We start from the raw sequence: 17,302 nt of genomic DNA on the forward strand, positions 1-17,302 counted from the left end.
AGACAAAACTGCCAGAACGCGAAACTTTTGGTCGACATTTCGAAACGCATCTTCATTACAAATATGGAGTGCTTCGAATGAATTTTTGACGTCTCATCCGGCAATGGTTTTCGAGCGAACGTCGATCGTAAGAGTCTTCATTAAAATTTTTCATTTTTTAGAGAGAGAAGCAAAATTTGATATAATATTGCTATGATTCAAAAATTGACCGAGAATCTTTAACTGAATCAGTCTGTACATTCGAGTATTGAGTCTGTTATGGCGCGAATCTTGACTAACCAATTCTATACCGTATTCATGGCAAAAACTGCTAACAATTTTGAAAATTTTTCTGAACATCTTTTTTGCCACCCAGTTTGATATCCTCGCCAAGATCCAAGTTTTTTATTGGAAGTACTCGACTCAAAGACAAAGTCAAAGAATGCATGGAGATCAAAATATGCATGGAAGTCTGGCTAGTCAGTGCGTCTCATAAATGGATGCATTTACAGGACTATTATGTTAATTCAAATTTATGTGGAGAGATTCTCAATGAGAGGGATTTTGACCCCAAAAACTCCTCCCGTAAGTACGGGCTTCTTTTCTATCGTCTGTTTAGCGGGCTTAAGAATTGAAAGTTTGCTACACTGTTGGTAAGATTCTTTTCGAAAATAGTTTATTTGTATAAGTACAAAATTTTTGTAAGTTGTTACAATTTCTATGCCGTAAAGTAAAAGTTTTTCTATAAAATTGTCACAGAAAAATATGTTTTTATTTAGAAATTCAACATTTTCTTAATATTCTTAAAATGTATAAACATTATTTATTACGATATATCGTGCATATTAACAATGTGAAACAATTACTTTATTTTGAAGGAACATCTTTTTTTTTTTTTAAACTTTATTTCGACCTTAATTTAAATTCAAAAATATTCAACCCTTATTTTTATTTGATTGTAGAAAAATGCACATTTTATTTTTAAAAAGGAAATTTAATTCGAAACGTTGGAAGCATTTTGAAAAATATCTCAATAAAATCACTTCACATTCTAGATATAAGTAAAGAGAAAATTTTACTTATAACTTATTTTTTGTTATATTCAGAAATAGATCTCGAAGTTTTCGAATGTGCTCGAATGTTATAAAAGCACAAACATTTTAGACACCAACATGGTTTGTGGATTCAATAATAAATCACATATTGACTTAGTGACGTATATTGTTGTCACACTGTAGTCACTCGATCAACCTCAACATAGCGTACAGAATTGTCGCTGTGTCAGCAAATCACTTCTTTCTCATCAATGATTTGTGTATCGGATGATAAACTTTTTAAGCGTGTTTGTAGAATTGAACGTCGTCTTCGTTTACACTTTTGAAATGCGTATGCGCAACATAAACAGATTGTAATTAAGATGATTGCTGTACCAGATAATAAATACATGATTGGTAATTGTAAGATTATCGAGCAATGTGTTAGCGCTTCATCGTAACCAGATGGACAATGATCGATACCATCACACCATAATGATGCGTTAATGCATGCATCTAATTCGGGACATCGATGCATACAAAATTGTTCGATTTCTTCACCGGTTATTGGATCCGGTTGTGGTAAAATTAATGGTTTCCTAAAAAAATTAAAATATTTTAAATTATTGTAAAAGTTTGCGGCTAAGCGTAGTCAAAAAGAGTCCTCCCTGATAAAAAAATCCGATTCAGGAATCGGAAATTTGCAATTCAACCAATCGGCATGAATAGGATTCAATTGTAAAAAAAGTTTCCATTCATTCCAATTGAAACCAATTTAAAATTTTGAATCGAAATTTAATTTAAAAGAATCGGGTTGAATTCCAACTCAATTAAATAGAACTAATCGGAAATTTCCATTTGGTTGCAATTCATGAATGGGATCGAATTGGAAATCTCATATTGGGTTGAATTGGAATTCAATCGGAATGAATTGGAAATTTGAATCGGAATTCAATCGGACTTTTTTATCAGGGATTCCAGAAAGGCTGGAAATTTCTAAGGTGTTAATTAGTACCCCGTCATCCATCGTAAGCTTAAAGCCTTAAATTAGCATTTTTTTCCTTGTCTAAATTAGTTACAACTGACGAATGTAAAAAAAAATTTTACCTTCTAGAAAGTTCTAACCAATTTACAATATACGATCCAGATTCTCGTCCTAAAAACTCTATAACAATACTTCGAGGTGGATCGTCTGCCAGTCGATCTAACGTTGCTTTGTCTGCTACAATAGGATGTTCTTGTATAGTTTTAGCCATTGTCCAACCTTCAGAGAATGCTTCGACTTCGGAATGTGACGAACTCGAGGATGAATACGGACAAACAATAATACGATTTGAAACTCCAGTATAAATTGTAATCCTGTTTTTTGTACCACATCGTTTTCTCATGTCAAATGGACGTACTGCTATTAATGTACCATTTATTTCACGAAATAATTCTAATGGCTTCAAAATATGTCCGCTTATTTTAACATATAGAAATTTATTTTCCGATGGCGTTATTAGTAACGGGTGATTTTCACAGTTCACCTAAAATATAAAATTGTATTACTAATATTTTGTTTTGCCAGATCCGTGGGCTGGAATTTTAGGTCATAAAGTTAATAAAAACAAGAAAATCTTTTTTCAAGGAAGTCTTTGTGAAAATAAATCTGTTCTAGAAAAAATCGAAAAAATCGAAAAAAAATTTTTGTGTTGGAATTTGATGAAACTCAGTGAAAGGGGTAATTTTGGTCCAAAAGGTAAAAAAATCGTGTTAACTTTATGATTGGATGCTGAGTTTCTAAAATATCGCAATATTTGGATCGATTTTAGCCCGTATCTCAAAAACTATTAGACCAGTCATCAAATGCACCCAATTATTGTACTTTTTGGATCAAAATTACCTTATATACTAAGTTTTATCGAAATTGGAGATACAAAAATTTCTCGATTTTTTGCAATTTTTTTAAGGGGTACCCTTTGGAATAAATCGAGAAAATCAAAAAAAAATTTTTGTGTTGGAATTTGATAAAACTCGGTTCATAGGGTAATTTTGGTCCAAAAAGTATAAAAATCAGGTTATTTTAATGATTGGATGCTTAGTTTCTGAGATATCGCAATATTTGGATCGATTTTAGTCCGTATATCAAAAACTATTCGACCAGTCATCAAATGCACCCGATTTTTGTACTTTTTGGGTCCAAATTACCTTATATACCGAGTTTTATCGAAATTGGAGATAAAAAAAATTGTACCATTTTTAGCAATTTTTTTAAGGGGTACCCTTTGGAAAAAATCGAAAAAATCGGAAAAAAAAATTTTGAGTTGGAATTTGATGAAACTCGGTTCATGGGGTAATTTTGGTCCAAAAAGTATAAAAATCAGGTTATTTTAATGATTGGATGCTGAGTTTCTGAAATATCGCAATATTTGGATCGATTATAGTCATTATCTCAAAAACTATTGGACCAGTCATCAAATGCACCCGATTTTTGAACTTTTTGGGTCAAAATTACCTTATATACTGAGTTTTATCGAAATTGGAGATAAAAAAAATTTTTCGATTTTTTGCAATTTTTTTAAGGGGTACCCCTTTGGAAAAATCGAGAAAATCGAAAAAAAATTTTTGTTTTAGAATTATTTCATTAAATGATTTTCAGAGATAGTTTTACTTTACATATTCTTTTTCTAAATTTCAAACTAAGTATTCCCAGAACAGATTTATTTCCACAAGGGTAGTTTCCAAGGTGCCTTAAATAATCACGTGCTTCAAAATATCACTCAGCTCTTAGACTATAATAATACATAGAGGTAAAAATATTGTATATATATTTTTATGATTATTATTGTTTTAAGAAAGGATTTTGAAAAGAAAAATAAAAAATATAGACGAGCTATGTGTCCTGAGGGATTATAATATGTATGAGAAAGTAAATGCACAAACCTCATCTGGTGTACGACTTGGCGAACGAAAATAAATATCACCACTCGCACCAAATTTACGTAAATTTTTCGAGCATACTGGTTTTTTAATGAATTCCCATGAACCATCAAAGAACATTGTTGTGAAATCATCGGTGGAATTCATCCATAATACGTTAAATCTCAATTCAACAATATGTGCTGTTGATATAAATGTAAATGGTACGATACCACTCTCATCCGCACATAGGCAATCTCGTGGGACTGCAGTACCACCATCACCAGACCAGGGTAGTTCGTAGAATTGTACGGTTGCCGTTGTGTTACCAAAACATTGGAAACGTCCTTGATCGATATCCTCACGTGTTTTACATAATCTACCACCGGTTATTAAACGAGATAATGTGATTTTTACTCGTTCACCTCGTTGTGCTTCAAATCTATAAACACAACTGTTCAAAAAGAATATATATTATTAACCTTTCAGAACGGTTCATAAAGAAATTCTTTCACGTTTATTTTAAAACGATTTTTTTTAATGTTTGTTACCTCAGAACTTTCGACTTGGTGAACCGATTTTGATGATTCTTTATCTATTTGAAAGCTAGTGCTTTCCGTGTGGTCCCATTTCATTTTGATTGAGTTCTGATAACGACATCCATGAGAAAATCATAAAAGTCTTAAATTTGCATTAAGTATGCACGACAAGAGGACGAATAGCTCAAAATCACGCCAACCGATTTCGATGATTCTTTTTTTAGTGATAAATTAGTTAGTGCACTTTAAGTTCACTAAAAATCACAAAATAAAAAAAAACTTTTAACAAAAAGAAAACCGACTTCAAAAGAAAAACTTTTCCAAAACAAATTAAAATGCACTAAAAAGTAAAAAAATAACGATAATATAATGTAGTTAAAATTATTGTTATTTGTGGAGTCGGTGTTAGCCAAGCTAATGTAGCAAACTGTTCTGTCAGAGTTGTTTCCTTGGCTGACACCGACTCCAATAATAACAATAATTTTAACTACATTATATTATCGTTATTTTTTTACTTTTTAGTGCATTTTAATTTTTTTTGGAAAAGTTTTTCTTTTGAAGTCGGTTTTCTATTTGTTAAAAGTTTTTTTTATCTTGTTGTATATTTATCATTTTTTTGGAATTGTGTTTTTTTATAGCAAATCGACTACAAGTCACATTGAATATTTTGAAAAATAGACAGAGGTAAAAAAGCACAAAATGATCTTACAAAATTGAACAGTTACATAATCAATCATTAAAACCAGCAAAAAAAATCAAAGCAAATCTGAGTAAAAAGTAAGCACTACATTTATAATATACGATGATACGATAGGAACATAGTTTCAACCGAGTGTCCCACGCTACCTCTGTAAAAATCGAATAAAACTTCATCATTTTATTCTATTTTTCAAGTGTTGTTTCGTACATGGGTAGAATTTTTCAAAAGTGTTTCCAACAAAAATTATTGCTATTGAATTTTCAGAAAAATTTCGTTTGTTTAAAATTATCCATTAAGCTTTTGATGAATAGGTAACATTGAGAAAAAAAAATTCCTATATAGTGAATTATATGTAAATCTACACGTTTTATAAAAAGCATAATTTACATATAAAATACTTTTCCAATGTAAAATGTTATAAAACTTTTTGTACAGAGAAAAAAAAAAACATAAAAAAAAATATATTTTTTACCTCAAATTTGTATTTCCACCTCTTCCATACAAAAAAATATCCCGCGGAGCTTGAAATCGGGTTGATATTAATGTGTTACTATCCTGTGTACGACTGATAAATCTACGAGAACATGGACCGCTACCAAAAGGCTCACCATCCTGATATAAATCTACAAACTCGTACAAAGCTTTGAATGTAACTGGTCTGGAAATAAACAACATGTTATAAATAAACACTTTATACCGGGTTACAACTAAATCTTGTTACATAATAATGGCAGAGCCATGGCAAATTAAAATTTGCTTAATCTGAATTTGCTAAACCCGATCATTTGAAGATTGCGCGTACACAGACATACTGCGGTCAGTTAAGCGAAAGGAAGGACAGGGGTTAGCTATATACAGTGGCGCATCCACCAGAAGTATTGTGGATATCGCTAACCAGTATGGTCCTAGCGTCCATACTGCACTGAATCGTCTGCCATAACTATTGCTAATGTTACTATTCCTGATATAGTGATATCCACAAAAAATTTCTTACCATGTACTATAAGTAATATGTTTTACGAACCTAAGTGCTGTTGATTCAGTGATCCTTAATTCAAGCGTCAAACTATCTCCAGATGATAGAAAACTCTCCTGTAAATAACATGGACGTGGATATCTTGTAGCATTTTGTAACATACTATGATCACAACTGCGTGGAACTCGATCCTTACAAAATCTTGCCAATAATGCTGAACTATTTCCAGTACCGCGAAGCATTACACCACCACCGCTTCCACCTGGACCGTATGGATAGTTTCCAATAATTGAATTTATACGTGGTGATAATACTGCACTTTTAACCATTACTTTCTCTTTATCATTGCTGTAAATAAAATTTAAGTAATTACGAGCACCTCTGGCAATTTTAGATTTAGAGTTGAAATTAATTATTTGTAATCTCATGAATGTAGACGAAAAATGGGAGTAAAATTTTTCCATATCTGTCGTTTTTTGAGATTTCTCCAAAAAAGCAATGTATTTTATATCGATTTTCAATGATTTTTTTTCTTAAAAATTTGCCTGGCTACCTAAGCGGAATTTTTAACCCCATATTCTTTGAGTAAAAGTCTACCTACACCAAAATTTTGAGCATTTACATCAAATATTGTTGTGTCATGCTCATACCATCCTTAAAATAAATATTAAATTGTCATTAACTAGAAATTATTTGAACATTTGCAATGTATGTAGGTACCGACCGACGTGGATAAACTAACTATCGATGTATAAAACATAGTTTTCACTCAACGAACATAGTTAAACGAAAATGTGAAAAGCAATTAAAACGTAATGTCTACATGTCTACACGACTGACTGTGTATGATGAACGTTCTTCTTATATTTATATGTTGTAATAGTTGAAACCTATTACGTAATCTGAAATATCCAAGCAGCTATTTCAACCAATAACAAGACACAAGTACAAACAAAGTTACAATCTATTTATCTATTTAATGAGACTGAGAAATACATTCAGTTTCTCCACGAACAAAATCTAATAAACTCGCTATCAAAAGTCGATACTTATACAGGGTGTTCTATAATGCACTGTAGAAGTTTCGCTTTCTGAATAAGCGGAGAAAAATAAAGAAGAAAATGTTCTATAACAAATTTGGATCTGAGGCCTTATTTACGAGATAATTATCCTACTCTTAATATAAATATTATCGAAGATAATAAATGAGAACTCTAGGATATGTCGAAATAAATTTCGATTTTTTGCCCCAATTCCTAGATCAGTTTTTTGTATTTTTAAAATACGTATTTTCGACTACCAAGTAGTCATCATCAGTAAGAATTAGCTAGTGAATGTTACTCTTTGCTAATTTGGTGGCGGACTGCACTGCACTAATTTGGTGCAGTCCGCCACCAAATTAGCAAAGAGTAACATTCACTAGCTAATTCTTACTGATGATGACTACTTGGTAGTCGAAAATACGTATTTTAAAAATACAAAAAACTGATCTAGGAATTGGGGCAAAAAATCGAAATTTAATCCTACTCTTATTATAATCAATTAATAAAAAATACATTCCTCAAAATCAAATTCATCCAATAAAACGTCGCCCTATTTGCTCAGTTGGTTAAAGCGTAACCAATTATACCAACCGGTATGCTAAGGGTAGCGGGTTCGATTCCCGCCGTCGCAAACAAATTAATTTAATTCTTATTTGTGATGGATTGGTGTAGTGCATGGTATATGCATGAAGGAGGTGCACTCATCCTCTGAAATTGAGGAGCTGATAAATGAAATTATCATCGGAAAGCTGGTAAAACACATATGTGGTATCACGATGGGCTCTATAGTCTAAGTGTGTCCTTCGTGGACAGCCAATATTACCTAACCTAACCTAACCATATAAAACACAAGTGTGAAGGCGTGACCTAAATGCAAAATTCTACCAAAAAAAAAGTACCTTATGGAGAGCTCTCACAATAATGTTTATTGTATACAAAAATTAATCGGTGAATGAGATTCAAAAAAGTTTTCATAATGACTAAAATTTATTGTAGATTCTGTTTATGCAAAAAAAAAAAATTTACCTAACGGCGCTTTCCAAAAAGAAAACATAAAAAACTATGGGTTTTGACGCTTTTTCTATATTTTTAGAGCATTTTTTTACATTTACGCCACACAAATGGTCTAGTTTTCGATATTTTTAGAGCTTTTATTTGCATTTACGTGATATAAATTGCCGAGCCACTTTAAATTTTGATTGGTTAACTAAAAAACGAGCCATTCCGAACCTTGTATGTCTATTCCGAACTTAATGAAGCATACGTACTAAGCTGAAATTCTTAGTTAATTTGGATAAGATTACATTCGACCATTTTCTAACATAGTGTAAATATTTGAATCGTGTATATGTAAAAGCATCTTAGTTCGTTAAACAAGTAAATAACTCACCAGAATAAATCATTGCAGTATGAGGGCATTTTCATCATACCATCCCAGACATTCAAATGGGTTGCACATGCCTCTTCTTCAATTAATTGTGGCTCAATAGCGGACGTAACATGAAACTTTAACAAGGAGAACCAAACACGATAACGTGGTACACCGCCCCGTCGCCAATATTGTGTCGATGTAAATTGACCATCGGGTGAAAATCGTCCAGGTACTTGTCGAAATGGTCCATGCGTTGGTGATATTGATGTGTCAATTCCCTGCAGATGATAAAGGCACGTTGTGTTTGGTGATACAGAATGTTGTGGACTTTCTAAAATACCACGATTTGTACCACGTATCCAAAATTCACAAGCTCGTTTACTTTTTACGTATGTTGGTGATAAAATGTCCACAAATTTTACCTACAAACATAAAATTGTATTTCTTCAAACAAATATTAATGTTTTATCTGCAACCATGCCACACCAATTTTTTTTTATTATTTGTTATTTCTTTTTAAGTTATTAACAACCATCTTCATGTAGTTGACACAATCACACATAGACTAGATATAACAGATATGTGTTCATACTAACCAAATCCTCTATTTAGAGCAAATCCCAAGAAATTTTCTTTTAATTTATATATTCGAACTAAGTACAATTTAATTTTCCATCAATAGAATGCATGACTTTAAACTAAAATCAATCTCTTTAGTAGATTAATGATTTTGTTTTTTTAACTTCAGTGATTTTGTATCAATGAATTCATTTTTTAAATTCAATCCCATTCTATTGTAAATACAAATATTTAGCTGTACTTTTTCCCAATCATTAGGAAATTGTTTGGAAGGATTTTTACTTTATTTCAATATGCAACGGCCAACTTCGGGATGAGATTATCATTATTTAAACTTTTTTTCAGTGTAGAGTACATTCTGATTTAAGAAGAGATTATTATGTCTCTCCATGTGCATAAATTTTAGACAACAATTTCCATATTTTAAAATAAATCAGTGACTTTTAGATCAGTTAAAATGTGAGAATAATATTCAAATATCGGTTTAAAAGAATCGACAAAGTTTTAGTTGACTTACTTGAACTTCTAATTGAAATCCATGAAGGGATTGAACTGGTTGTGGATGTAGAAATGTACCATATGGGGATGTTGTGAATTCAACAAGAAGTTCATGACCACTGGATATTGATTCGGGAACAGGTTCACCACCTCCACAAAACTTTAATATGACAGGATCACGTGTTGTATAACCATCGTAAATTGTTACAAAATCTTGTACATCGTCACATTCTTTCCAAACCTACAACAAAAGATGTTGTAAATGTCAATTATCTGTTTATATTGTGTTACTAAACAGAGAACAACTTATTTATTCATTGTCAAAAGATAACTCTTTTTTGAAAACATCGAAAAACTAATTTTCAGTCTAATTTTTACATGCTTTTATCTATGTTTGTTCAGATAGAATCTTGCAACCCAATTTTAAAGCTTGCAACTTTTATTTTGACATGAATCCAAGAAGTCTGGGTGCGAGTCCTGGTTCGAGTGTATTTTTTTTCAATTATCTTTAATTAAGATTACTAGACAAGACATTTCTCAATATTTAGTTTACGCCTGTATATATCATATTACATCAAATATAATCGAATAGATCATGATGTAAAATATCGTATGCATGATTAAAAGTAAACAACAAAAACATAAAGTAACAATTTTAAAGCAGTTTTATCTTCAACCGATTGAGCTGAACTTTTGTATACATGTTTAGTTTGGATGACAATGCTTTTTTTATGGAAAGAATGGCTTAATTTTACCATCGCTTCCACCATATTTGTTATACATGCCTTTTTTAGTTTTAAATTAAAAATTTATATGAAAAATACTTTTTAAAGGACAAGCTTTTATTGTGATAAAAATTAGAAAATAATTTTGTAGAAATCACTCATACATGACTATTCGTATCAACAATGATTCGGAGCACCTCAAGCTTTTACTAATAGTCATGTATCTACTTTTTAGTACAATAAAAGGCTGCTTACAAAAGGCATTAATGAGAATGGATATACACGATTTAAAGATGATCCTAAGAAAACGTTATTTTTTGCGAACGTCTTTAATTTGTTAAAAAACGATAAAGATATATAAAACTTTATCGAAATTCTAGAGAGGTATAACCCAATGCAAACAGGAAAAAGCTATTAAAATATCATGTCTTTTGGGATTTTGACTTTTATAAAAGTAAAAAAGAATTTGAAACAAATGTATATTTGTTTTTATAATTAATATACGGAGTGACTACTTAAGTTGGCTACGTATGTAAAACTTTATATAATAAGGTTATTCTTATTAAAAAGCTCTGCTTTCGAAAATATTAATATTCAGCTATTCACTTTTGACATCGAATGTACAGGGTGGACAAATTGAAGAAGTTCGATTGGAATGTTAATTGTCCTTTTGAAATAGTGAACAGATAATAAGGGAAACGGTTTAAGAAATCACTTCCAAGATATGTAGGAGTGTATTTAAATAATTTTGTAGAAGAACAATAGGGTATTATCGTTAGTCAAAAATAAATCATGAAATTTGAAAAAAGTTAAAATTTATGAAAAAATTTACTTAAATATTCTGATTTCGAGTCATAAAAGCACATTTTTCTTTTAAAATATTAAAATTAAAAATCGTAATTTTTAAACTGTATATCACGTGACCTAAAACGCGGGTAAGCCCTGCTGTGATGTCATAGCGGTATGAGTCATAGACCATCAATTAGTTCAGTGTATACAGCTGGGTATAATATATACATAAATAATAAGTATTTATATTTATTATAATCAGATGTCTATGAATATATCTGTCAAACTTATTTGTGTTATTTCGTATAGTGATACCCATATTACGTCATCAAATTGGATGCCCGCGTTTTTGACAGTTTAAAAAAGGTTTAAAATTTAATTTAAGTTTTTGGCAAGAAAGCGTGTGTATTTTCCGAAATAAATTTTTGGTGGCTTTTTATTAGTAAAATCAACATTTTGAAGTATTTTTTTTTTTAAATAGTGGAAGACCCTATTATATGTATGGAACACAAAGGTGGATATGTTGAGGCAAAAAGGAACTGAAGATAATATTTCTAAACTGGCCAACATTTCTAAACGAATATTAACATTCCTATTGAGCTTTTTCCATTTGCGGACACACCCGGTATATTCGATGTCAAAAGTGAATAGCTGAATGTAAATATTTTCAAAAGCTGAGATTTTTATAAGGAATAATTTTTTTTCATAATCCTTAAAATAAAAAAGTTATCCATTTGTAATGAACTTAAGTAGACACTCTATATAATAAAAGTTTTAGTTTTATACCATGCATATATGAAATATACATAGTATATTAAGTTTAGTCCAAAGTTTGTAACGCTTAAAAATATTGATGCTAGGAAAAAAATTTTGTCATAGGTGTTCATAAAATCACCTAATTAATCCATTTCCGGCTGTCCGTCCGTCCGTCCGTCCGTCCGTCTGTGGACACGATAACTCAAAAACGAAAAAAGATATCGAGCTGAAATTTTTACAGCGTACTCAGGACGTAAAAACTGAGGTCAAGTTCGTAAATGAGCTTCATGGGTCAATTGGGTCTTGGGTCCGTAGGATCCATCTTGTAAACCGTTAGAGATAGAACAAAAGTTTAAATGTAAAAAATGTTTCTTATCAAAAATTAAACAACTTTTGTTTGAAACATTTTTTCGTAAACATCACTGTTTACCCACGAGGGCGTTAATTAGGTGCAAATTTTATAGTATGTATTAATATAGGAATATCAGTTGTGTGTGTGTCTCTTTAAAAGTGAATATCTTTTGTTATTTACGTGACGTCAAAAAAACAAACGATTGCGCATAAACATGTATGTGTGTGTAATGTGATAGAGTAATTAACACTGTCTATGCATGGTATTTCAACAATTAACTCAGTCAATTGTTTGTTTTCACTTGTTTGATTATAAAATTAAACTTTAATTCCGTAGAATAAATATAATTATTTCGATAACATTCTTTTTTTTGTTTTGTTTATGTTTAGTCCATTTAAGTAACGTAAAGGACCAACGTAAAATATTAGTATGATTGTTACGTGACTTGATTTATAAAAAATATATGGCAATAATTTATAAGGATACAAATATAAAACTTTTATCAGAATTTATTATCACTTGGTTCCTAAAATTTCATATAATTGACCTTCACATTCACATATTGTATGCGCTGGATATTAAACTATGGTAAAAGAGTAACAAATCTGCAGTTTCTACAGGCAAAGTCATGTCAAATGTCGCTTTTACCATCTGTTTTCTCTACCAGGACTTATTTTAAGGTTGTTATGAAGAAAATGCTATTTAATGACAAACATACGTCATAAAGTTTAAAAAATCAATTTTTTTAATATTTTATCCAAACTTTATCCTATTTGAATGCATTTTTCCCACTAATGTTGGGTCATTTTTTTTATTTTTGGACCACTTATTCGTTTATGTTAACCTTTATGCCAAATGCGAAAACTACGGTACTTCATTTCCGGAATTTAATGAAGATACTTTAAATTACGTATATGTCATACAAGTTGCCTAATTATCTATTTTTTAATTTAACTTTAACATGAAGTGTTTTATTTAACAAATTGTTTTTAAACAAATAGAAATATTTGTGCATTTAACTCACGGTTTACGAACGATGTTTGACATCTTAGAAACACAATCCATCATATTTTATCAAAAAATGAGCGTTTTATTTCATTTCCCTTAATCTGTTACATTTGACTGTACTACTTTACTTACTAGGTATTCTATAACGTTCTAAAAGATCAAATAGTATAGATAGATATAATATAAGAAGAAAATGTAACAATGTGTATAACTAGCTCGACCCGTGCCGAATTCCGCAGCCTTAGCTTCGTGCGTGGCTAAAACTAACAAACAACAAATTTCATAGAGGTGAAATTAGGAGAGCATCTGTAAAAACTAACATGTTTGCCTAATAATGTATTGAGTAGTATAGATCTAGAGTATTAGACCTATACATAAACTTATTTTTTAAATTTATTTAAATTTATGATAGCGTGTTTATTCCTAAGCAGTAAAATTTTAAGACTATGAGTATATTTTTGGTCAAACTTAGACATAATAACCTTGAAATGAGTGGTGAATCGTGGAATTTGATAAAGGAATAAGGAAGGATAAGGATAAGACAGAAGAAAACTTGCTAGAGTAATAATATAAAAGATATAATAATAAATTTGCGTACTTGAATAAGTTGGTGTAAATTGAGAAGCAATTTCCTTTTTACATATGCAATTTGAATGAATATGATACTTCAATAAAAAGTAATAATCATAAAAAATACATTATTGTGTTCAGTTCAATATTAGATTTGAATTTAATCAAATTGTTTTGTTCTGTTTTATCTAATATCTATTGTAGAATACTTACTTGAATAGAAACTTATTATTTTCGCTTTTTAAAGCAACTTGTATTACACAAACGTTATACAAGTTGCCTATTTATTATTTATTTAATTCAATTTTAACATGAATCCGCTGTTTTATTCAATTAACAATTTATTGTTTATGCATAAATGGAAACATTTAAGAATTAAATTTGACATATAAGAAACATATTTATTGATTTCATTTTCCTTAACCTGCATCAACCGTCATCACTCGCGTCAACCGTTCGATAATCTTTAGGTTGTTTTAAATATTTGCAAACTTTTTTTTTTTGGGAACGTTCTTAAGCTGCTTGGTATAACGTCTGGGGAATTCCATAACCAATTTAAATTTAAATACGTATATTGTTTATACACAAGATATAGTCTCTGATGTATAAGCCATTGCAGGACTATCATTAATTATATCGAATCTGTAGTAAAAATTATACAAGTATTAATTTAAATTACATTTAAATGATACAGCTATATTTTATTTCTTCAAAAAAACTTCCCTACAAACGATCAAGCGATTACTAAACGAAAACTTATTATCAACACATGATTATCAAAGCCATAAACTCGCAATCCTCCAAAAATTTTTTATTAAAAAACATTAACATGCATTTTTGATTTTACCAACGATTTTTTAAATTTATTTGAAATATTTTCCCTAAAAATTATTTGAAATATTTCCTTGTCTGTAACAAAAGTTTAGTGTTATTGAACTACAACGCAAAAATGTACGTTGTAGAAAATAAATTTTACTAACTTTTCAGTATAGAAAGTTATTATAATGGGTCCAATTTTCGAAATCGAAATTTTTGTATTTGTTGTGTGATAAATAAGTTTAAAGAAATTAGGAATTTTTTTTCATCTGTTGGAATCTACTTATTTTGAAACTCATTTTATTTTGTGATTGATTTTTAGAAATCATGAGTCAGTAAAAAAAAAAACATTTTCAATAACAAATACAAAATTTGGCATAATTTTATTAAATATCAAAAGACATTTAAAATATTCCTTAATTTTACGAATTCGGTCTAAATACAATTATAGTCCATACGCAGGGTACAATTATAGTCCATATCTCGATATTTTCAAAAATTGATTGATTTTGTTTTGTTTCGTAATTTTTCTAGAGGTATTTACAACATGAAATCACAATGAAATCACTTAATAAGCAGAAATAATGTTGCTTAAAATTTTTGTTTATAGTTGAGTATGAAAACAGCAATAAAAAAATTAATACTAAGCATAATATAAAAAAGGTACACAAACAAGATACTTTTGGAAGGTCACTTACCACATAAATGTAAATTACCTTGTTTATTAAAAGTAAATAAAATTAGTTAACAGTCAAAATAAAATATTTTTAATTAATTTTCTATGCATTCATTAATCATCGTTTTCCGTTACACTGGTTTAGTTCGAATAAACATAATTGAATTAAAAGGCAAGATGTGATTGAAAATGGAATTACTTTGGACGGCTGCCTCCATTTACCTCACTTATTATCATTCCTCATAGTTTAATAAGTAGATAATCATAGACCAGAAAAAAATTTAAATGAATAAATTAATTAAAAAAGTTGATGATTATATTTAAATATTTATTAAATTATTCAAAAGATTTAAAACATCACTTAAGACTACACAGAAAATATGCAAATATGAAAGAAAAAATGAAATGCTAAGGATCGCCTAGACTATAAATGCGTTTTATTCCATTCATTTTTAATAATTTTAACAAATGTAAATTCCTGAGATGCGTAAATAAATTAGCATTTGACATTTAAATAAATAAATACATATTTAGTGACGTAGCGACGATAATTCTGCGAACAAGATGCGTTTTTTCCTAAATTTGGTTTTTAGTGGTAATTTTATCTTATATTTTTAATATATAGTCTAAAAATAGTTACCAATATCCATTCAATAAAGTTAAAATTATAAATAAAATAAAAAAATTAGGAAATGAGTATGGAAAGAAACCTAGGTTGCAAGCTTGCAATAAACTTTTTTGTTATCTTATTTCTACATTTTTTGTTTTTACTAAATTTTTTGAGCAATAATAATAAAAAAAAGCATTTACTCAATTTAATCATAAAAAACAATTTTATTAATGAAATTAAAATCTTTTAAATATGAATTAATAGCAAAAAATAGAGTTGCAAATGATTCCACAATAATTCTTATCTTTATTTTGTATCTTTTTTTCTTTGCAATTCTATTTCAAATACAAAATGTTGTAAAAAATGTTATATTTGTAAATTATTTTTGGAATTTACTTGCTTGAAACGATTTTTTACATCGTGGATTCAAGTTTATTAATCCCTTTCACTTCTAGGTAGAAGATTCTTCTAGTTACAAGAGCACTTTTTTCCTTTAAACTGATTGAAAAATACAAAAATATGTTTATTTTGAAAAAGTTCAAAATTAATATATATACCTTATAAAAACCCAAAAAACCCAAAATAAAATTGATGAATGGATTTAAAATACACGCGTAAAAAAAACCCAAAATCTACTTGATTTATAAATTCAAAGAAAAGACAACTATTTGGCCCAATCTTCATTTAACTTCCATATATTGTACTACTTGAAAATATTTTATGGATGAAGTCCATATAATTAGGATACAAATGAATGGCGCATAATCCAAAAAAAAATTTATGAAAAACTACATTTAAAATTTTATTTGCTTTACTCTTACAATCTCTAACTGCACAAATTACTCTATTTTTTTGATTTAACACGTTCTGTAAAAATTCCAACTTCTATTTTTAATATTATTTATTGATAATTTATTATAAACAATTTATTGCTAATATAAACAGTATGTATATTTACTCGATGGCTGTAGCCCATGAATAATTTGTTTTTTCTACCACCAGACTGCGTGCCTCGATTTGTCAGGTCCTAATTCGGAGAGAGATCTATAGAAACTAACATGTTTGCCTGATAAATTTATGATATTTTTTCGTTCAAATTTTTTGCTTAGCGTGTTTTTTGCTAAGCGGTACATTTTTAGACTGTGGGTATATGTTTCTAGCTTAGAAACATAATAAAAATGACGAGCAAATCCTGGAATTTGATAAAGGAATAAGGAAAATAAGAGGTAGGACAGAAAAAAACTAGTTATAGTAATACAATATAAAAGATAAAACACGAATGGAAACATGTTCACACTACCTCTATAAATATTTTTTTATATACTGTGCACGGACGTCTGAATGATATATTTTGCGTAAGATACCTACACAAAATAAAT

General features: G+C 29.4%; 1 protein-coding gene across 1 annotated transcript in view; it reads right to left on the minus strand.

Moving 5' to 3' along the window:
- Positions 1–1,175: 1,175 nt before the first annotated feature.
- LOC123294959 overlaps positions 1,176–17,302 on the minus strand; it is an 87,903-nt gene continuing 71,776 nt past the window's right edge. The window contains exons 6-12 of the mRNA XM_044876145.1: positions 9,641–9,862; positions 8,563–8,966; positions 6,178–6,477; positions 5,626–5,811; positions 3,939–4,368; positions 2,121–2,542; positions 1,176–1,612 (exon numbers count right to left, since the gene is read on the minus strand). Coding sequence (XP_044732080.1) covers positions 1,261–1,612; positions 2,121–2,542; positions 3,939–4,368; positions 5,626–5,811; positions 6,178–6,477; positions 8,563–8,966; positions 9,641–9,862 — 2,316 coding nt within the window. The 3' untranslated portion in view covers positions 1,176–1,260. The remainder of the gene's footprint in view (positions 1,613–2,120; positions 2,543–3,938; positions 4,369–5,625; positions 5,812–6,177; positions 6,478–8,562; positions 8,967–9,640; positions 9,863–17,302) is intronic.

Source organism: Chrysoperla carnea, chromosome 3 (genome assembly GCF_905475395.1).
Source record: "Chrysoperla carnea chromosome 3, inChrCarn1.1, whole genome shotgun sequence".
NCBI lineage: Eukaryota > Metazoa > Arthropoda > Insecta > Neuroptera > Chrysopidae > Chrysoperla > Chrysoperla carnea.